This window comes from Muntiacus reevesi, chromosome 16, assembly GCF_963930625.1.
Source record: "Muntiacus reevesi chromosome 16, mMunRee1.1, whole genome shotgun sequence".
NCBI classification, from domain to species: Eukaryota; Metazoa; Chordata; class Mammalia; order Artiodactyla; family Cervidae; genus Muntiacus; species Muntiacus reevesi.
Genome location: NC_089264.1, coordinates 21325376 through 21347999, shown reverse-complemented (window position 1 = coordinate 21347999; position 22624 = coordinate 21325376). Strand labels below are relative to the sequence as shown.

The window sequence follows — 22624 nt, the reverse complement described above, 5'->3', positions numbered from 1 at the left end:
CAGTTCTATTTCCAGTTTTTTAAGCAATTCTTTGGCACTCAGCTTTCTTCACAGTCCAACTCTCACATCCATACATGACCACTGGAAAAACCATAGCCTTGACTAGATGGACCTTCGTTGGCAAAGTAATGTCTCTGCTTTTTAATGTGCTGTCTAGGTTGAGCATAACTTTCCTTCCAAGGAGTAAGTGTCTTTTAATTTCATGGCTGCAATCACCATCTGCAGTGATTTTGGAGCCCAGAAAAATAAAGTCAGCCACTGTTTCCACTGTTTCCCCATCTATTTGCCATGAAGTGATGGGACGAGATGCTATGATCTTAGTTTTCTGAATGTCGCGCTTTAAGCCAACTTTTTCACTCTTCTCTTTCACTTTCATCAAGAGGCTCTTTAGTTCTTCTTCACTCTTTGCCTTAAGGGTGGTGTCATCTGCATATCTGAAGTTACTGATATTTCTCCCGGCAATCTTGATTCCACCTTGGGCTTCCTCTAGCCCAAAGTTTCTCATAATGTACTCTGCATATAAGTTAAATAAGCAGGGTGGCAATATACAGCCTTGACGTACTCCTTTTCCTATTTGGAATCAGTCTGTTGTTCCATGTCCAGTTCTAACTGTTGCTTCCTGACCTGCATACAGGTTTCTCAAGAGGTAGGTCAGGTGGTCTGGTATTCCCATCTCTTTAAGGATTTTCCGCAGTTTATTGTGATCTACATAGTCAAAGGCTTCGGTGTAGTCAATAAAGCAGAAATAGATGTTTTACTGGAACTCTCTTGCTTTCTCGATGATCCAGAGGATGTTGGCAATTTGATCTCTGGTTCCTCTGCCTTTTCTAAAAGCAGCTTGAACATCTGGAAGTTCACGGTTCACATATTGCTAAAGCCTGGCTTGGAGAATTTTAAGCATTACTTTACTAGCGTATGACATGACTGTAAGTGTGCGGTAGTTTGAGCATTATTTGGGATTGCCTTTGTTTGGGATTGAAATGAAAACTGACCTTTTCCAGTCCTGTGGCCACTGCTGAGTTTTCCAAAATTGCTGACATATTGAATGCAGCACTTTCACAGCATCATCTTTCAGGATTTGAAATAGCTCAACTGGAATTCCATCACCTCCACTAGCTTTGTTCATAGTGATGCTTTCTAAGGCCCACTTGACTTTATATTCCAAGATGTCTGGCTCTAGGTGAGTGATCACACCATCGTGATTATCTTGGTCGGGAAGATCTTTTTTGTACAGTTCTTCTGTGTATTCTTGCCACCTCTTCTTAATATCTTCTGCTTCTGTTAGGCCCCTACCATTTCTGTCCTTTATTGTGCCCATCGTTGCATCACTGGGTGTGAAATGTTTCCTTGGTAGCTCTAATTTTCTTGAAGAGATCTCTAGTCTTTCCCATTCTATTGTTTTTCTCTATTTCTTTGCATTGATCACTGAGGAAGGCTTTCTTATCTCTCCTTGCTATTCTTTGGAACTCTGCAGTCAAATGGGAATATCTTTCCTTTTCTCCTTTGCTTTTCGCTTCCCTTCTTTCCACTTCCCTTCTTTTCACAGCTATTTGCAAGGCCTCCTCAGACAGCCATTTTGCTTTTTTGCATTTCTTTTTCTTGGGGATGGTCTTGATTCCTGTCTCCGGTACAATGTCACAAACCTCCATCCATAGTTCATCAGGCCCTCTGGCTACAGATTATATGATGCCAATTATATGATATTCTGGAAAGGGAAAGCTATGGAGACACTAAAAGCATCAGTGGATACCAGAAATAAAGGAGGAGAGAAGGATGAACAGGTAGAGAACAGAGGATCTTTAGGGCAGTGAAACTATTCTGAATGATACTATGACGGTGGGTACATATCATTATATATTTGTCAAAATCCATAGAATGAATGGTAACATAAACTATGGACTTCCAGGAATAACAATGCATCACTTTCAGGTTCATTGCCGGTAAGAAATGTGCCCCTCTGACAGGAGGTGTTGGTAGTAGGGCAGCTGTGCATGTGTAGGGGACATATGGGAACGGTCGGTATTTTCCATTCAATTTTGCAGAGAACCGAAAATTGCTCCAAAAAAATAAATAAATAAAACCTATTAAAAAAAACTGCTCTAAGGCCAAATATCTTACTCTTTCTAAAATAAAAGTTGTGGAGGCTCACATTACATTTATAATAGACATTGCATATGCTAAGCAACCAACTTAATTTGGTTCCAGAGTGGTCTGATCTCCTCTGCTCATATTAAAATCGTGAGTCTTGTTTAAAGCAAACAGCAGCTCACCATTACCTCTGATAAGTAAGGACCCATGAAAGTAACTGAGTTGTTAAAACAAAGCCTTGAATCCTAAAGACAGTCAGAGTATCACTTGTTGATCGTTTACTTTATATTAGCCTCCAAGATAGTCACTCATTTACTTTTATCCTCATAACAAAGATGTGCAGTAAATACCATTTTATAGTGGAAGAAACTAAGGCTCCAAAGGGTGAAGTGTCTTCCCCAAGGCCCCATGACAAAGCAGAAGTACATCCAGGGATGAAATAAACTTAGCCCCACACCAAAGTCTGCATTTTTTCAACTGAACTACAGGACCTCATTCCCGATTTACCTACACTTTTATACCATCTGGCACCAATCACTGTATACGGTACCTACCATTTTTGGTAGTGTATGTGTATTTACAATATTTTCAATATGTGCTTGTGCTCTGTTGCTGAGTCGTGTACAACTCTTCACAATCAATATATTTTCTTCTATTTTTAAGTGTACATTTGAGTAGGAAAATCTTTATAATGGAGTCTATGCAGTTATTAAAATTTTTTGAAGATCTATATTTATAGACATTTATAGATACAAAGAGATGTTCATCATATATTTTAAATGAAGTAGCTTACAAAACCATCTCAGGGATTGACTTCATAGTTTATATTTCTCTGCACCATTCTTGTACAATAAGTATTGAACATTTACTATTCTTTTTAAAAGAATTTTAAAGGAGAGAATAAGAAAATTGTATCAATATATGAGATCTTTGTGCATCATAAAAGTAACGTTTTATTACTGGACAAAAGAGAAATTGTTCAACTCATGGGATATAAAAAATTGCTTAATTATTTGAAAAAACTCAAATGGATCAAAATTTTAAATACAAAAATACAAAGAGGAAACATAAAAATACTAAAAGGAGAAAATACAGTTAAATATTTATTTAATTAGGAGAGAGAAGATTACTTACAAAGCATAATACCAAGACAAAAACAATCATAGAAGAAAAAAGTTTATAAGGTTTCAACATATAAAACTCTAAAACATCTATATAATAAACTATATCATTAATACATGGAAAAATTTGAAAATATATAAAAAGAGATCTAACAAATCTATATTTTAAAAGACAGTCAATAGAAAAATAGATTAAAAATAGGAATAAGTAATCCCAAATCACAAATAACATAAACATATAAAAATTGTTAACCTCACTAGAAAGTAAATTATTTCTATTTTTGTTTTTTAAAATAATATTCAAATCTAGCACTTAAAATAAGCACTCTAATAAAGTCACAACAGGAGTGTAAAACTGGTACAAGTTTTATGGAGAACAACTTAGATGTATAAAGTAAAAGAAAAAAATGCATATTTTTTTAAATCAGCAATTACACTTCTAAAAATTTGTCTAAGAAAATAAGAATGTATACTAGCTAAAATTTAGCTAAAATATTTCCCCATCATTGCAGAATAAAATCCAAAGTTTTTCTCAATGGCATAGGAGTCCTGCATGGTCTACCCTAGAGGTCTACTTTGAACTTATCCACCTGCCCTGAAGTCACAGGGTTGCAGTCACACTAGCCTGTGGCTATTTCTGGAGCTCACCAAGTTCCTGCCTCAAGGCCTCTCCTCTCCCCACTGCCATCTTTTCTTCCTTTTTTTGCTGGAAGTGCACTTTGGCTTAAAACTGATCTCCTCAGAAGATCTTTATCAAAATGGCTACTTTTTAAAAAACAGAATCTTTTCTAACCAGCCTTCATCCTCTCTTCCTTTAACCTGCTTTATTTTTTTTCAGTGTACCAGCTGTCACTCTATTATCTATTAATATCTGTTTATTATTTATCTCCCCCACTAGAATGTCTACTGGGACAAAAACTGTTTTCTTCACCACTAGATTGTGAGAGTCAACTCCTGGGTAGGTTGATAAGAAGTCCAGGGTCCCCAAGGCGGAGAAAGGGGTCCAGAGTCCTGGAGAAGAAAAAAGGGGTCTGGGGCTCTCAAGGAGAAAAAGACAAATTTATTTTCTACATTGCTTTGTTTTAGTCAGTATAACAATATCTTGCTCGAGGACACATTTCTCCTTAACAAGAAGGTTTTCTGACTAACCTTGTTATCTCAAGACTTTTGTTGTGGGAGTGGGTCTGGTAAAACCTTTCTGTTGTTAGTTTAATCTTGTTGATTTAAGATATATATTGTGGGAGTGAGTGGTCTAGGGCTCTCTAGGAGAAGATAGGGGTCTGAAGTTCTCAAGGAGGAGAAAACGATAAACATTTTTTTTTCTTTAAGCCCAGAGCTGATGATTGAACAACAATTCATCTTGCTCAAGGATATGTTTTCTCTTAAACTCCGTACCAATGATTATATGACAACAATGTATTCTGCTTCAGGACTGTTTCTCCTTGAGAACCTGCTGACTAATCCTGTCATCTTAAAAATGTATATTGTGGGAGTGGGTCTGGTAAGATCTTTCTATTGTTAGTTCTAATCCTGTTATCTTAAAATGTATATTGTAGGAGTGGGTCTACAACCTTGAGACATTCTTTTGATTTCCTATAATGACCAAGTGAAAAAAGCATATAACTCCCTTTCTAAGACTAGCAGAGAGCACTCTCGGTCCCCTTCTGATGTCTATATCAGAAGCTTTTTCTGTCCCTTTTTCACATCAATAAAACTCTGCTACACAAAAGCTCTTGAGTGATCAAGCCTGGTCCCTGGTCCCAAAGCTAAATCTTCTTTGGAGATCATGAATCCGTGGTTCACCATAAGCTATAAATTCCAAGTACCTAGCATAACGCTTGGAGGTACCAAACAAATATTTATGAGATAATTAGGTGAATGACTTCAAGAATATATGTTTCAAGTTCTCATGTAAACACCATATTTAGACCAGGGTCTGCTCTAAGCTATAGAATATTTCCTGAGAAAAAAAAAAAAAAAGAATATTTCCTGAGGTCAAAACCAAAAATGGATGTTATAATAAAGCAGGTGGAATAACAACATCATATTACTCAATATGATACCTGATGTAGGTTATTATCAATAGTCCTGGAGTTCCCCAATCGCCAAAAGCTCCCCATCTCTCATCTGACTATCATTTAAGACCTACATGTACCTTGTTGTTGTTTAGTCACTTGGTTGTGTCTGACTCCTTTGCCACCCCGAGGACTGCAGCTCACCAGGCTCCTCTGTCCATGGGATCCTCCAGGCAAGAAAACTGCAGTGGGCAGCCATTTCCTTCTCCAGGGGATCTTTCCAACCCAATGTCTCCTGAACTGGGAAGGGATTCTTTACCACTGAGCCATCAGGGAAGCCCACATCTGCCTTAGTGAAACTTAAAGTTTTTCTAAGAATTTATTAACAGATCTAACAGACATTGTAAAATGTTCCCATGAGGAAAAGTCAGTTATTTCAGTCTATGAGCACATCATTCACTTTAACGAGTAACAAAACATTTCTTGGTATGCAGCCCTGTAACACAGAACAGTATTCTGATTTACCATAGCCACTAGTGATTTCCCATTGACTTAATTTAATCAGGAAAATGAGGCAGGAGAGACTACAATATAAACACAGAATCCTCAAAGTATGGGTTAGTGAAGCCTTGGGGTACCAAGGTCCATGTCATAAGCTGTTTGTTAACTAAAAATAGTTTAAATAGTTAAGTTTGAGAATGACTTACTTAAAAAAAATAAATAAACAGGACTATGGTCAGTGTCATTTACATTTGTTTCTTTTCTGATACACATTCTTGAAAAAGAGCTAGTGATACAACATCAGAAATTTGCATAACAGTCAACTGTCCTGTCATTTAAGTAAACTTTGAATTATATTCCTGACAGTCAACTCCAGTGCTTCAAAAACACGTGATTTTTCAAACCACCAGAAGTGTCACACAATACAGAAGGCTATGAAGTCAGGCCAGGCTGATTTAGAATTTCATTTATGTCACTCTAAGTTGCTGTGTGATCTTGGGTACATTCTCCAACTTCTCTGGGCTCCATAATTCATATCATCCATAAAATGCAGATAAGAAGACTTACTCTTTAGAGTGGCAGAAACGGAATTCTATACCAGCCTGGCCTGACTTCATAGCCTCCTATACTGTGTGACACTCACCCTGGAGTTTTTAGGAGGATCAGGACAATGTGTGCCAACCACTTATCAAGTACATCTTGTCCCAAGCAAAGCCATTAAAGATGTGCAGCGGATGGAAGGAAGAAACAGTGGGAAGTGGCAGTCTGTTTGCAAACCTCTACCCACAGGCAGCCAAACAGGAAAACGTCCTCCATAAGAAGTCTAGAAACTGAAGCATCTATTGGGACACACACACCACATCACATGCACTGCAAGGAAACAGCATCTTTCTTCATATCCCACCAACTAGCCTTAACAATTATTTAGCCTTTACACTAGCACTGACAATCCCAACCAACTTACAATTCTCCTCAGCCTATGTGCTGCTGTATCAATTCCACATCCGACCCTAAAAGCCAAAATGAAAAACTAAGGCATCACTGAATATAGTTAACACTTACTTGGCAAAACACTACCGTCCCCTGCAGTGTTGGGGTAGTTGGAACACTCATCCCCCGCCTCGGGCTCCGTCAGTGACCTGTGCTTTCTAACGCACGCCTCGGCGGAGCACCATGGCAATAAGATTGCCAGTATAACTGCCCGAAGCTCCGCTTTCCTGAGTTACTGCGGCCCCAGTGAGGGGGTGGCTCAGTCTCCACTTAGCCCGGACCCCAGCGGTGCTCTTCGCCAAGAGTAGATACATTGCCTCACCACCCTCCCCCCGACGCCCAACCCCCTGCAGACCACAAGCAGCAAAGCGGAAGTAAGTGCCAGACCCAGGAGAACACCGCCGGGCTCGGGGGCGGCCAGGCTGTTCCTGGGTCCCTCTCACCGCGCGAGGGACCTGGGCGCAGGTTCCTGGCGGAGCGGCCGCACACAGTACCTTGATGATCCTCTGGTGGAACAAGGCGCTGTGCACGCAACCGGGAACCGCCGCGGGCAGCTGCAGCGAACCGTTCCCGCTGCGGATCTTCCAGTTTCCCCGCAAGCTGAAGCTGACCACCTCGGTAGCGAAGCCCGCCCCGCACGGCGCAAGCAGCAGCAGCAGGCGGAGGAGCATGGTGCTGGCCGGTGCCCGACACACGCACAGAGCAAGAGCCCGAGGGATGCGAGGGGCCGCGGAAGCCACCCTCAGCCAGAGCTCCAGCTGTCCCCGCCCCGGGGCCCGCCCCCGGCTCGCGGCCACGCCCCCGGCTCGCGGCCACGCCCCCAGGTCAGCTGAGCTGCGGGCTCCTTGGGTGATCCCCATCTCCGCCGGCTGGTTGGCAGCGCAGAGACCGCGCGGTTTGGCGGAAGCCTGCGGTCGCGAGTGCGGGAGCCGCTGCACCTGTGCACCGCTCCGGGTTCGGATCGCTCTGGGCTCGGACTGCCGCGGTCTGCGTCCTCCTCTGAGCTTATTCCAACTGCTTCGGCGTCTGAACGGAAGGCGAGAGCCATGCACGGTAATTGGGATACACAAATCTCTGGGCGCAAAGTGGCGCTCAGCCTTGGGGAGCTCAGGGACAGACCGTAGTGTGAGAATGCAGCCAGAGACTCTCCAAAGAACAGAAAAGCAAGCCACCCCATCGCTTCAGTTTCCCCGTTTCCCCAGACCCGCGTCCGTGCTGCAGGGGTCTCCCCGGAGCGGGTAACGCGCACCTTTTGCCTGCTCTACACGTTGGTCTCAAGAATAGTCTGCGCAACAAACAAGTGTAAATACTAAAGTACCTATTCGTAGGGTTGTTGTGAGAGCTGAGAAAATTCGTGTACAGCGTGCAACATAGGGCCCAACCCAGAGAAAACAAAGCACGTTGGCATGATGCTCGTGGACCACAACCTTCTGTTTTGTAAAGTCACGCAGAGGAGGCTCCAGACGTTCAGGAAACCTGAACTAAAATGCACGGGCAAATTTAAAATCCTTTGTCGCTCACTAGCTGTGGGACTTAGGCAAGCCACGCAACTTCTAATACCCCTGTTCCTTGAACTCGAAAATGGAGCTAGAACTCTTTTTTTCCAGGTTGTGATCAGCATACAATGAGTTAACATATTTGGCCATCCTAGGAATGCCAAGGTACCCAAAAAATACCACAGGTTTATGTCAAGTCTCATGGCAGCGCAGTTTACCTTAGTCCTAATTTTGCAATTGGATGTAACTGTGATCTGGGAAGTTAAGAAGGAATTTCACATTGCATAAAATAGACTGACATATGACTGTTTTGATGTTTTCTGCCTTATTTCTACATTTAAGCAGAAGTTTTTGAAGAGAAGTTCTTCCATCATCAAATCCAACCTTTGTTTTGCCTTATAATGGCCTTGGAGTTGCCGGATTCTGTAGACACAGGATAGTATTTTATTTTTTCACAGTCAGCGTTTTCAAAAGCCTAGCATCTTGGCTTTTAGGGACATTTGGATTATCCAGCCCAAGCCTCTGGGTTTACAGCTGAGGGAACAAGGTCCAAAGAAGTCAGGTGACCGCCTGTCAGATGGTTAGAAAGGACCCAAACTCGCCTTTCCTGGCTCCCATCTCCTTGCAGTGGGGCCCACTGATGTTAAGGGGGAAAGACTCTGGCTGGTTCAAAGGCTTCTTTACTCCAGAGCATTTTTACTTCTAATAGGAACGGAGCTCTAAACTCAAATTATATTCCCTGATTCATGGCATTAAATGGCCAGCCCTAGTCTGTTCAGAACTGATAACAAGACTTACGGCAGCAAGGGTGGCAAAGGGGTGTGTGTTTGTAAATCCCAGAGATCCCATTAAGCCAAGTCAAAGGAAAATTCATCCCTGCAAATATGTTTGGCTATATTCTGTTATTCTGTTAACAAATATTTTAGGGCATCTATTTAAAAAAACAAGAATAGAGGCTTAACACTTCTCCTTTCAGTCCAAGACACAAATATGACATCATTAGGATTACTTCACTTTGAAAACACATTGATCCAAATTCATATAATGTACACCACCATGACTGAACTGTAAAACTGTAATGTAAACTTTAGACTTTGGGTGATAATGATGTGTCAAGCTTGGTTCATCGATGATAACAAATGTACCATTCTCGTGGGGGATGTTGATAATGCGGGAGGCTGTGCATGCGTGGGGGCAGGGTGTGTATGGGATGTCTGTATTTTCTATTCAGTTTTGATGTTAATGTAAAATTGCTCCATATATATATATATATATATTCACATACATATATATCCATGGGTCAAAGACATAAAAGGCTTTCAGTTACTATTTTATCATGTCAGGAGCTTGAAAGTCATCACTGTATCCTTAAAAACAAGTGAAAAGCTGAACAAACTGAAAATCACCAGCTTTTGTTAGATCTGTCAAAGAATTCAGGTGAAAGGGCAAACTGCTGCCCCTGAAATTGGAGAAAAAGACAGGTGTATACAGAGAATCACAACTTACCAAAGCAGAAACCCACTCATAGAAAGCTCTGTGAAAACCAGTACTAGGGAAGGAAAATCTAAACTCTAATTGCTGAGTTGCTGGAGGCTCAGTGTGGACAAATCTGAAAGTTTAAAAACTCCACAGGAACTCAGCCTTTGTGGGTCTCCTAGGATTTTGTGTTTTGTTCTGAGATCTATCAGTTGTCACACTGAAGATTCTCGGGTATTTCCCTCGAACTTCCAGCAGGGGGACAGGGGAAAGGAACTGTTCTGAAATGCGTGATCGCATTCTGAAGGGCTACCTCAAGAGAAATTATTTTATCAGAGCCTTACCTGATGGAGTTTTATCAGAGCCTAACACAGAAGAAGGGAAATGCCCCCTAGCCTTCTTGCCCTAGCTAAGGAGCTGTAAAAAAACACGAGAAATGCTTCGGAAATCCACAGCCCAGGGCTCAAGTTCACTAAAAGACTAAGGCCCAAACACAGGACTATCAAAAGCTTCCTCTATGATTATAAGCTTCCTCTCTCCTCATGGCCTCCCACTAAATCACTGAAGGTCTCTTTGCCACTGTTCCTTTCACCCCATACATCATGTATGGCTTTCAACAAAAAATTGCAAGGCAAAAACAGAGCAAGCCCTTGAACCAGACTCATGTATAGCAGGGATGTTCAGTTATCAGGACAAGAATTTAAAATATTAGGCCAGCATTGGCCTAATACCAACACCAGACAAAGACCTTACAGTAAAAGAAAACTACAGACCAATATCTCTCATGAACGTAAATGAAAAAATCCCTAACAAAGGAATAGCAAACTGAACCTAACAATATATTTTTAAAATGTATATATACCATAAACAAGCAGGATTTACTCTGGGTATGCATGACTGGCTCAGCATTCACTCAATTAATGTAATTCATTGCAGCAATAGGTTAAAAAATAAAAATTATAGAATCTTATCAATAGATACAAAAAAATAACTTGACAAAATCCAATATCATTTATGATAAAAACTCTACACACATTAGGAATAAAGGAAACTTATTCACCTCGATAAATAACATTCACAAAGAACTAACATTATACTAAATCATGAGAAACTAGAAGTTTTTCTGCTTGAATTAGGATTAAGGCAAGAATGACTCTTCTTGTGACTCCTTTCCAACTTCATATTGGAAGTCATAACTGATGTAATCAGAAAAGGAAATAAATAGTATACAGTTTAGGAAGATATAAAACTGTCTTGGTGGATGACATGATTGCCTATGTAGAAAATCAATAACAATAACAAAGAAAACTGGAAATAATAAATAAGCAATGTATAGCAAGGTTACAGGTTACAATATGCAAGGATATTGGATACAATATCAAGGTTACAGGATATAATATGCAAAAGTCTATCATTTTCCTATGTACCAACAAGGAACAATTGGAATTTGAAATTTAAAATGTAACACTATTTACATTAGCACCCCTCAAAATAAAATACTTAAGTATGGGACCTCCCTGGCAGTGCAGTGGCTAAGACTCCTTGCTCCAAAGCAGGAGGTCTTGGTTTGATCCCTGGTCAGGGAACTAGATCCCATATGTTGGAACTAAGAGTTTGCATTATTCGCTGAAGAGTTTCTTTGCCACAACTGAAAACCCCATGTGCTGCAACCATTTATATGGTTGTACACCAAATAAATAAAAATAAATATTACAGAAAAACAAATTCCTAAAAAATTAAAAAAACACTTAAGTATAAATGTAACAAAAATGTGTAAAATCTATATGAGGAAAACTACAAAACTCTGGTGTAAGTAATCAAAGAGGAACTAAATAAATGGAGAGATGCTCCATGTTCATGAATAGGAAGACTCAATATTGTCAAGATGTCAGTTGTTCCCAACGTGATCTATAGTCAATGTGATCCCAATCAAAATCCCAGCCAGTTATCTTGAGGATTCTGACAGACTGATTCTAAAGTTTATAAGAGAGGTGAAAGACCCAGAATAACCCACACAGGATTGAAGAAGAAAAAAGCTGGAGGATTACCGCTACCCTATGAAGAACTCAGCTGAACTAGAAGAGAACTAGCCGTTAAGGCGTCAGAACGGCCGATTAAAGCAAGGGGCTTAACTGAAAGTTACAGTGAAACTGTTAATCACTTAGAGTGGTAGTATATGCAGGAGGCTGAAACTGGAGAAGATGCCAACTCCCTCCTGCCTCACTCCCCCATAAAAGGGCATACCAGTCGAGGGTCAGGTGGATCAGCATGGTGTGTCTCATATAGAGGGAGCCCTGAACGAAAGGCACTAGATGTTTTGTGGGCCCTGAATAGGGGAGGAGAGTGAGGGAGAAGGGCTAGGAGTGGAAAATTGCTGGGTACTGAGTTTGAGTAGGAATAAATACCTTCAAGGTTTTCCACTTCTCCCTCCCAATCAGGAGATATTAGCACAGTCACTTGAACAAGACCTCTGGCTAAGGCCTCAGATAAAGAGAACTAACTAGGAAGGAAGTCACTGAAACTAGGACTGTAAATATGTAAAAAGCATAAACAATCAGAAGGGCAATAATAGGTTCTCACTATGACTGTATACCAAGTCTAGTTGGGGAGGACACCTTTCCCTCATGAAACCCGTCAAGTAAAGTCTTTGTAATTGCCTGTGGGCAAGCCTGAAAAATCATACTTACATCTTGTGGTCCATTAGGTCTGATAGTGGTAGAGATATCCAGGGAGGATATATTGATTCTGGGGTAAGCTCTATTAGAAGAGTCACAGTGTAGACATTTATATTCTGGAACAAGGCTGTGTACTTCACCATAAAGTACTGATCTGGTTGGGAAAAAAAGGTCCAACTGTATTGTTGGGTCTTAATAGAGACCAAACATCTGACCATAGTACACCAAGTGACTCTGCAGCCTGAACTGAGGATTTTCAGATCAATTCAGTTCAGTCACTCAGTCATATCCGACTTTGCAGCCCCATGAACCACAGCACGTCAGGTCTCCCTGTCCATCACCAACTCCCGTAGTCCACCCAAACCCATGTCTATTGAGTTGGTGATACCATCAAACCATCTCATCCTCTGTCGTCCCCTTCTCCTCCTGCCCTCAATCTTTCCCAGCATCAGGCTCTTTTCCAATGAGTCAGCTCTTCGCATCAGGTGGCCAAAGTATTGCAGTTTCAGCTTCAGCATCAGTCCTTCCAATGAACACCGAGGACTCATCTCCTTTAGGATGGACTTGCAGTCCCTTGCAGTCCAAGGGACTCTCAAGAGTCTTCTCCAACACCACAGTTCAAAAGCATCAATTCTTCAGCGCTCAGCTTTCCTCACAGTCCAACTCTCACATCCATACATGACCACTGGAAAAACTATAGCCTTGACTAGACGGACCTTTGTGGACAAAGTAATATCTCTGCTTTTTAATATGCTATCTAGGTTGAACATAACTTTCTTTCTAAGGAGTGTCTTTTAATTTCATGGCTGCAATCACTGTCTGCAGTGATTTTGGAGCTCAAAAGAATAAAGTCAGCCACTGTTTCCCCATCTATTTGCCATGAAGTGATGGGACTGGATGCCATGATCCTAGTTTTCTGAATGTTGAGCTTTAAGCCACATTTTTCAGTCTCGTCTTTCACTTTCATCTAGAGGCTCCTTAGTTCTTCACTCTCTGCCATAAGGGTGGTGTCATATGCATATCTGAGGTTATTGATAATTCTCCCCGCAGTCTTGATTCCAGCTTGTGCTTCCTCCAGCCCAGCATTTCTCATGATGTACTCTGCATATAAGTTAAATAAGCAGGGTGACAATATACAGCCTTGATGTACTCCTTTTTCTATTTGGAACCAGTCTGTTGTTCCATGTCCAGTTCTGACTGTTACTTCCTGACCTGCATACAGATTTCTCAAGAGGCAGGTCAGGTGGTCTGGTAGTCCCATCTCTTTAAGAATTTTTCACATTTTATTGTGATCCACACAGTCAAAGTCTTTGGCGTAGTCAATAAATCAACCAAGCCATAAAACTGGGCAGGGCTGCAGTGTTCCACTGTGTGTAGCAGTGATACATCCAGACTCAAAACAGAAATTACATGATTTGCACTGATGATGACACTGATGACCTCATGGGTGGTTCCTTATGCCTGACTGATAGGCCTGATACCTACCTGGGCTGATGCAATATGTGTTAGAGCTGGCCATAAACGGACTGCTGCCACTTACAGTCCTACTTAGGAGCGGCCCTGTAGGACATTGGTGAAGGGAAATCTGCCCAGTGCACAGACTTGTGAGCTCTATGTTTATTTTTCACTTCCTGTGAAAGGAGAGGTGGCTTGAGGCATAGTTATATACTGACATTTGGGCATAGCCAAAAGTCTTGTTTGGTTCATCATGGCCTTAAAAAAATAAAACTAGAATACAGAAGATGTGGAGGTCTGGGTAGATAATATGTGCATGGACACTGACATTCACAAGAGAACATGTGCAGAGGGGGCTCTCGACAACTAGGTACACAGAAAGACAGTCCTGTGAATTTTAGCTGGCCTCTCTCTTCACTGTTTCAGTACTTGATATTGGGCTCATGAAGAGACTGGCCATGGTAACAGAGATGAAGTCTATGCCTGAACCCAACAGTACAGGCTTTCTCTCACCAAGGATATCTTACTGCCTCTTCTGATTGCCCAACCACCCAGCAGCGGAGACTAATTCTGAGCCCTAGATTCCTTAGGAGGACCATACCTTAGGAGGACCAGGCAGTCACCTGTTGGCACATTAATTACATTGGACCTCCTTGATTGGGGCATCAAATTGATGTACTAGCATTAACACGGATTCTGTATACATTCTGCCTTAACTGACTTGCAGTGTTTCCACTAATACCATCTGAGAGCTTACAGAATTCTTTACCTCTTAAAATGACACCCCACCACATTGCCTTAGACAACAGACCCACCTGAGTAAAAGGAGATGTGAAGATGGGCAGGTGAACTCATGACCTTGAGAATCACTTATTTTACCAAGTACCCTATCACAGGAGCAGGCAACTTCCTCTCAAAAACAAACAAAAAACGATGGAAAGGCCTGTGGCAGTTCCAGCCCGAGGACAGACCTCACGAGGTTGTAGCAGTTTCCCTCTGGGTGTGCACCGAACTATGGTCAATATGCTTCCTGCCGGCTCAGTGCTAAAGAACCCAGCTGCCAGTGCAGGAGACACGGATTCGACCCCTGCATTGGGAAGACCCCCTGGAGAAGGAAATGGCAACCCACTCCAGTATTCTTGCCTGGAGAATCCCATGGACAGAGGAGCCTGGTGGGCTACAGCCCATGGGGTCGCAGAAGAGTTGGACACGACTTAGTAACTAAAAAACCACAAAATGGTCAATATATGGTGCTATGTCTCCCCAGAACTAGAATCCACAGGTATAAAAACCAGGATGTAAAAGCAGAGGTAGGCTGCCTCATCATCACCGTCAGTGACTCACTAATGGAATTTATTTTTCCTGTTCCTGAAACTGTTGACTCTGTTAGGTCAGAAGTCTTTGGATGCAGGGTTGGAGAAGGGTACAGGGTTCCACCCATTTGGAAGTTGTGACTAATACTGTGGAGTCACTTGGGATTTCTTGTTCTAGTGGACAAACAGGTAAAGAATGAGCTAATGTACTGACTGGGGTAATGAACTGATTATCAGCTGAAGCTAGAGTTGCTACAACCCAGTGAGAACAAGACCTAGGAGAGGCACTGGAACATCTCTTACTACTTCCATGCCCACTGTTAACTATCAATGGGAAATTACAGGTACCACAACCCAACAGAGACAAGACACCCACCATGACAAGATCCTCAGTTGCCCTAGGATCCAAGGCCTAAACCAGTCAGTCCCTTGGAGATTCTGGCTTCTGTCATCATTTGTGATCTCCAGTCAGGCACCATGCCACAGATCAGGCTTCCCCAGCAATTACCCAAAGGGGTTTTTCCTTCTTCCTCTGTCTTAATTCCTTTTGCCTACACTCTCACTATTCTGGGACTGTACCTCACAAAAATAAATAAATACATTTTAAAAGATGAGTAATTAAGGTATGCCTCAGTCACTGATTGCTCGGGTGCTCAGTCAAAGACAGTATTCTCTCTCAATTTATATTCATTAGGCTACTCAATCATTTTAGGGCTATCCAATAAAAATTAGACATCCAGAGCAGTCTGATATAAATATTATATAATAATCCAAAGCAATTAAAAAATATCTAGTAGTCACATTTTAAAAAGTAAAAAGAGAGCTTCCCTGGTGGTCCAGTGGTTAAGAATCTGGCTTGCAATGCAGAAGACACTGGTTTGATCCCTGGTCTGGGAAGATCCTACATGCCACGAGGCAACTAAGCTCGCGTGCCACAAGTACTGAGCCTGGACTCGAGTGCAAGAGTCACAGCACCAAAGCTCATGTGCCTAAAGTCTGTGCCCTGCAACAAAAGAAGCCACTGCAAGAAGCAGCCCATGCACTGCAACTAGAGAGTAGCCCGTGCTCGCCACAGCTAAAGCCCGCGCACAGCAAGGAAGACCCAGTGCAGTCAACAATAAATGTAAATAAATATTTTTAAAAAGTAAAAAAGAAACAGGTGAAATGTTAATAATCTTTAATATATTAAAATATTATTTTAACATGTATTCAATATGCTGTAATTATTATTTTACATTCTTTTTTCACACTCAGACTTCAAAATCTATCGTAAATTTTATACTTACAACATATCTCACTTTGTGAAAAATATTTATTTATTTATTTATTTGGCTGTGCCAGGTCTTAGTAGCGTGCAGCACACAAGATCTGGTTTCCCAGCCAAGGACTGAATCTGAGCCCCCTGCATTGGGAGTATGGCGTCTTAGCCACCGGACCATCAGGGAAGCTCCTCACCCATCTCAGCTTTGATCTATATTCAATTTCATAAATTTTGCAGTGAAAAAATTCACATACCAAATTCGTTTTGGAATATTGGATGATAATTCTCTGATATTTCTGAATCACGTGAGTAGAGGCACTGGATTTTTTTTGTCCCAGGCAATCTTTTCATAAAGGATGTTTGTATATCAAACAGCTCTGGAAGAACACTCATGTTCTAACTCATGACTAACTTGTGTAGTTAGTCAGAGAGCAAATTATTTCTTTTTCTATCTTTTTGTTCTTCTTAGGCTCTCAATGAATTGGGTGATGTCAGTTCAGTTCAGGGAGGACAGTCTGATTTATTGAGTCTACAGATTCAAATGCTGATTGCTTTTGCAAAAACCCTCATCAAATCACCCAGATGTAATGTTTAACCAGTTACCTGGGCATCCTATGGCCCAGTCAAGTTGGCACATAAAATTAACCATCACAGTGCACAGTTTAGTGAGTTTGGGAAACACACATACTTGTGTAATCACACCCTGATTAAGATACATAACATTTCTTTCTAGAAAGTACTCTCCTGCTTCTCTCCAAATTCCTCCCATCCAAGGTGATGGCTTTTCTGATTTCTAGAGCCATCATTTAATTTTGTGTCTTCTCGGATGCCATTCAGATGGAATCACACACTATGTTTTTCTTTTTTTTAAATTTCTTTTGTTCAACATTATGTTTTTCAGACTTATCCATGTTACTCACCATTATTCTTGAAGGATATTTTCCTTGGTGTAGAATTCTAGGGTGATAAATATTTCTTTTTTTTTTGGGGGGGGTGATAAATATTTCTTCTCAGCATATCAAAGTTAATATTATACTATCTTCTGTTTCTGCTGTTGACAAACCTTCCATTTTTGCTCTTCAGTCAATCTACCTGTTGATGTGTGTGTGTGTGCAGAGGAAACGGCAGCTCTGTATGGACCCCTGGACTGTAGGTGGGCTATACACAGCCCTCTAGGCTGTTCAGGTGTATAACCCTCCAGGCCACAAAGAGCAAACCATGTAGGATCTTTGGTTTCCATGTCAAGGGGACTGCAAAAAGTTTATCAGGTGGCCAAGGCAGGAAGGTCACAGATGAAATTTCAGTTACTTTATTTTAAAAAATCTCTGGAAGTACTGCTTTTGGTTATTTTTCAAATATGATTTGTCATTTTTTATAGTCTCTTGCTCTTTATTCATGTTTGAGACTTTTATTTCTGGCATAATGGTTAAGAGGTAAGACTGGAATTTCATTACCTGGATTTAAATCCTAACTTCTGTCATTAACCTTGGGTAAGTCATTTATCCTCTTATGTTCCTCAGTTTCCTCATCTGTAAAGCAGAGATAATCATGTAAGAATATGTTTGTTAATAAGTATGTAAGTTTGTTGATAATAACATGTGTAAGTAATATGTACAATTCAGTGGCATTTAGTGTGTTCACAATGTTATACAATCATCACCTCTAAGTTCCAAGGTATTTTTATCATTCACAAGGGAGACCTCATACTCATTAAGCAGTCAACCCTCATTCTTTTCCATGACACCCACCCCCATCCGTGGCACACATAAATCTGACTTTTGTCTCTATAAATTTAACTGTTCTAGATATTCATACAAATATAATCAAGCAATATATTTCCTTTTACGTCTGGCTTCTTTCATTTAGTGTCATGTTTTCAAGATTCACCTACATTGTAACATGTATCAGCACAACATTCCTTTTTATGGCTGAATAATGTCATTGTATGGGTACATCACATTTTGTTTATTCATTCATCCATTGTTTCCATCTTTGACTATTGTGAATAATGCTGTGAACATTCATGTATAAATATTTATTTGAATATCTGTTTTTAATTCCTTTTGGTATATATCTTGGAGTGGAATTCCTAGGTCATATGGTTATTCTGTGTTTAATTTTTTTAGAAGTTAGCAAACTGCTTTCAATAGCAGCTACATCATCTTACATTCCCACCAGCAATGTACAAATGGCTCCAGGGTCTCCAAATTCTCAAGAACACTAATTTTCCATTTTTAAAAAGTTACAGGTATCCCAGTGTGAAGTGGTACCTGATTATGGCTTTGATTTGCATTTCTCTAATAACCAATGATGTTGAGCATCTTTTACATATTTCCTGGCCACTTTTGTTTGGAGAACTCTTCTATTCAAATCTTTTGTCAATTTTTAAATTGTATTACTTACCTTCTGGTTGAGTTTTAAGGATTCTTTATGTATTCTGGATACTAGACACTTACCAGATATGTCATTTGCAAATACTTTCTCCTATCCTTTAAGTTGTCTTTTTATTTTGATAATATACTTTGATACACAGAAATTTAAAATTTTGAGCAAGTTCAATCTATTTTTTTTCATTGCTTGTGCTTTTGGTATAATTTCTAAGAATTTATTGCTGAATCCAAACTAACAAAAGTGTATTCCTTTTTTGTTCCAAGAGTTTTATATAGTTTTAGGCCTTTCATTAAGGACTTTGATCCATTTTGTTAATTTTTGTATATAATGTAAGGTAGGGGCCCAAATTCATTTTTTTGCATGTTAATATTCAGTTGTCTCAGCGCCATTTGTTGAAGAGACTATTCATTCCTCATGAGACTATTCGTCATGAGTGGTCTTGGCATCCTGTTGACCACAAGATATATATGAGTTTATTTCTGAATTCTCAATTATATTCCATTATCCTATAAGTTTGTCTTCATGCTAGTATCATACTGCTTTGATTTCTGTAGCTTTGCAATAAATTTTGAAATTAGGAAGTATGAGTCCTCTTTTTTTTTTCACATTTGTTTTTTTTGTACTCCTTGGTAATTCTGTACGAATTTTTTAAAATCTTCCATTTCTGTAAAAACAATCACTGGGATTTTGACAGGGATTGCATTGCATCTGTAGATTGCTTTGGGGATCATTGCCATCTTAACAATGACAAATCTCCTAATCCATGAACACAGATGCTGTTGCTTTGTGGTTGAGTTGCTAAATCACAACTGACTCTTTGCAACCCCATGGACTGCAGCATGCCAGGCGGCCCTGTCTTTCACTGTCTCCCAAGGTTTGCTCAAATTCATGTCCATTGAGTTGGTGATGATATCAAACCATTTCATCCTCTGCCTGCTCCTTTTGCCTTTCATCTTTCCTAGCATCAGTGTCTTTTCCAACGCGTCTGCTCTTTGCATCAGGTGACCAAAGTTTTGGAGCTTCAACTTCAGCATCAGTCCTTCCAGTGAATATTCAGGGTTGATTTCCTATAAGATTGACTGGTTTGATCTTGATGCCCAAGAGACTCTCAAGTGTCTTCTCCAGCACCATAATTCAAAAGCATCAATTCTTCTGCACTCAGCCTTCTTTATGCTCCAACTCTCACCTCCATACATGAGTACTGGAAAAACCATAGCTTTGACTAGACTGACCTTTGTCAGCAAAATATCTCCACTTTTAAATATGCTGTCTAGGTTTGTCATAGCTTTTCTTCCAAGGAGCATGTGTCTTTTAATTCATGGCTGCAGTCAACTATCAGCAGTGGTTTTGGAGCCCAAAAAAATAAAATTTGTCACTGCTTCCAATTTCCCCCCTTTCATTTGCCATGAAGTGATGGGACCAGATACCATGATCTTCGTTTATTAAATGTTGAGTTTTAAACAGCTTTTCACTCTCTTCTTACACCAAGAGGCTCTTTAGTTCATCTTCACTTTCTGTCATTAGAGTGTTATCATTTGCATACCTATCATACATATCAAGGTTGTTGGTATTTCTCTCGGCAATCTTGATTCCAGCTTGTGCTTCATCCAGCCCAGCATTTCGCATGATGTGCTCCGCATATAAGTTAAACAAGCAGGGGGACAATATACAGCCTTGTCCTATGTACTCCTTTCCCAAGTTTGAATCAGTAAGTTGTTTCATGTCTGGTTCTAATTGTTGCTTTTTGACCTGTATACCTGAACACTGGATGTCCTTCCATTTATTTAGGACTTTAATTTTTTTAGAAATATTTTGTAGTTTTCAGTATACAAGTTTTCCTGCTTCCTGGGTTAAATTTATTCCTAAGTATTTTATTCTTCTTGATGTTGTTATAAATGGAATTATTTTATTAATTTCATTTTGTAATTCTTCATTGCTACTTATGGTAGAAATACAACTGGGTTTCCTGGTGACTTAATGGTTAGGATTTCAGGCTTTCACTGCCAAGGCCCAGGTTCAGCCCCTGGTTGGGGAACTGAGATCATGCAAGCTGTGCAGCTCAGCCAGGAAAAAAAAAAAAAAAAAGTACAACTAATTTGTGTTGATTTTGTATCCTGTAATTTTGCTGAATTCAATTATTAGCTCTAATAATTTATATTCTTAAGATTTTTCTGTCATCTGGAAAAAAAGAAAATTTTACTTTCAATTTTTATGATCTGATGTTTTTAATGTCTGAAACTTCTGCACATCAGTTCCTACTCACGGTACAGTACTAAGTTGTTGTACTTTATTTTCTGATTTTTAACTGTGGGCTATTATTGAGTTCCTCCAGAGTATTTGTTTACTTCCACCAGCACTGGGTTGCTGATTTGGAACAACTTATAAAAATATTCTGCTTGGGTTTTCAGACTATCCACGTAGTAAGATTTAGAGCTGCAAATTTTCACAAAGTCAAACTATTATTACATGTTCTAAGAGAACGTTCTCCTGCCACAGAGAATGAAGATTCAAGACATGCAAACTCATCTATCTGTATTTAGGATGGGTTTATCCTAATTGACACCACTCTTTGGTGGTGTCAATACATTCTGGGCTTTGCCAGGGTCATGAAAATGAAAATATATTTCATTAGATTCTTCAAGTGTTCTCAAGATGCTAGCTAGATTCTGATTATAGCTTGCTTCTTTTGGGTTCCTGGTTTCAGTTTGGTTTGGGCTTGAGAGATTAATATATTTTTTTTAAAGTGCTTTCCCCACAGCATGTTTAGTTGCTTTTTTACATTAAGAGCTGGTCAGTGTAATCATGTATACTGACAAAAATGGAAATGTCCATCCACTCACTGAGATACTTAAAGTCAAGAAGCATCTGTCAATTATAGCCTGCCAGGCTCCTCTGTCCATATTTTTCAGGCAATATTAGTTGGGTTAGTTTCCTTCTCCAGGGGATCCTCCCAACCCAGGGATTGAACCCACGTCTTCTGCATTGCAGGTGAATTCTTCACCTGCTGAGCCATTGGGGAAGCCCCCATGTTAAGGTAGTTATTACTTAACATGCCATGGTGCTCTACGGTGGCAGTACTGTTGATATTGTATGTAGAATAGTTGAGAAAAATCACTTTGATAGATTGACATTTGAAACCTAATGATTAGGGAAGAACCATATTTTATCTTTGATAATCCCAGGTAAAAGGGAAGAATGACGGCAAACATCTTGAGGTAAGAAAAAGCCCACTATGTTCAAGCCTCAGCAGAGGCCTATGTGACTGAGCTGAGGAAGCTGGTGGGGCAGTTACTAGGGATGAAGTGGTGGGAAAAGTCACTTCCAGCCTGTAAACTGCTTTTAGGATTTGGCCTTTATGCGGAATGAGATGAGAAGTCATTAGGTTTGGAGCAAAGTGATGACATGATCCAATATGGTTTAGGAGTATGCCTGGTTTTGCGTGGATGACAAATTGCTACAAAATGAGAAGGGAGACCACTTAGGCTTTTCCAATAACCAAAGAAACAATATAGATTTAGACCACATGGCAGCAGTGAATGTGGTAAACAGGTAGGTTCTGGAAAAAAATTTTACAACTGACAGAATTGCTGTTTAATTTTCAAGCTTGAGAAACGATGCCTAGATTTGGGGCCAGTGCAACTGAAATGTTTACACTTACGGAGGCCAAGAGATAGAAACGTGTGTCTGTGTGTAGAAATCAAGTCAATCCTTCTTTACAAAATGAGGTGGATGATGAATAGGAAGCTACACGTGTTCAGGAGAGATGGCTGGTAATCATATGGTAATGTTTAACTGTTCTTAAGCAAACTAGGGATATCAAAGTATTTCATTGTTTGGCCTTA

The 22624-nt window shown here is 40.2% G+C and overlaps 1 protein-coding gene across 1 annotated transcript in view; it reads right to left on the bottom strand.

Annotated features, from left to right (window-relative positions):
• Positions 1 to 7475, bottom strand: part of MANBA (mannosidase beta) — a 124432-nt gene extending 116957 nt beyond the window's left edge. Inside the window, exon 1 of the mRNA XM_065907161.1 lies at positions 7210 to 7475. Within this exon, the coding sequence (XP_065763233.1) occupies positions 7210 to 7386 (177 nt within the window). The 5' untranslated portion in view covers positions 7387 to 7475. The remainder of the gene's footprint in view (positions 1 to 7209) is intronic.
• Positions 7476 to 22624: the final 15149 nt, after the last annotated feature.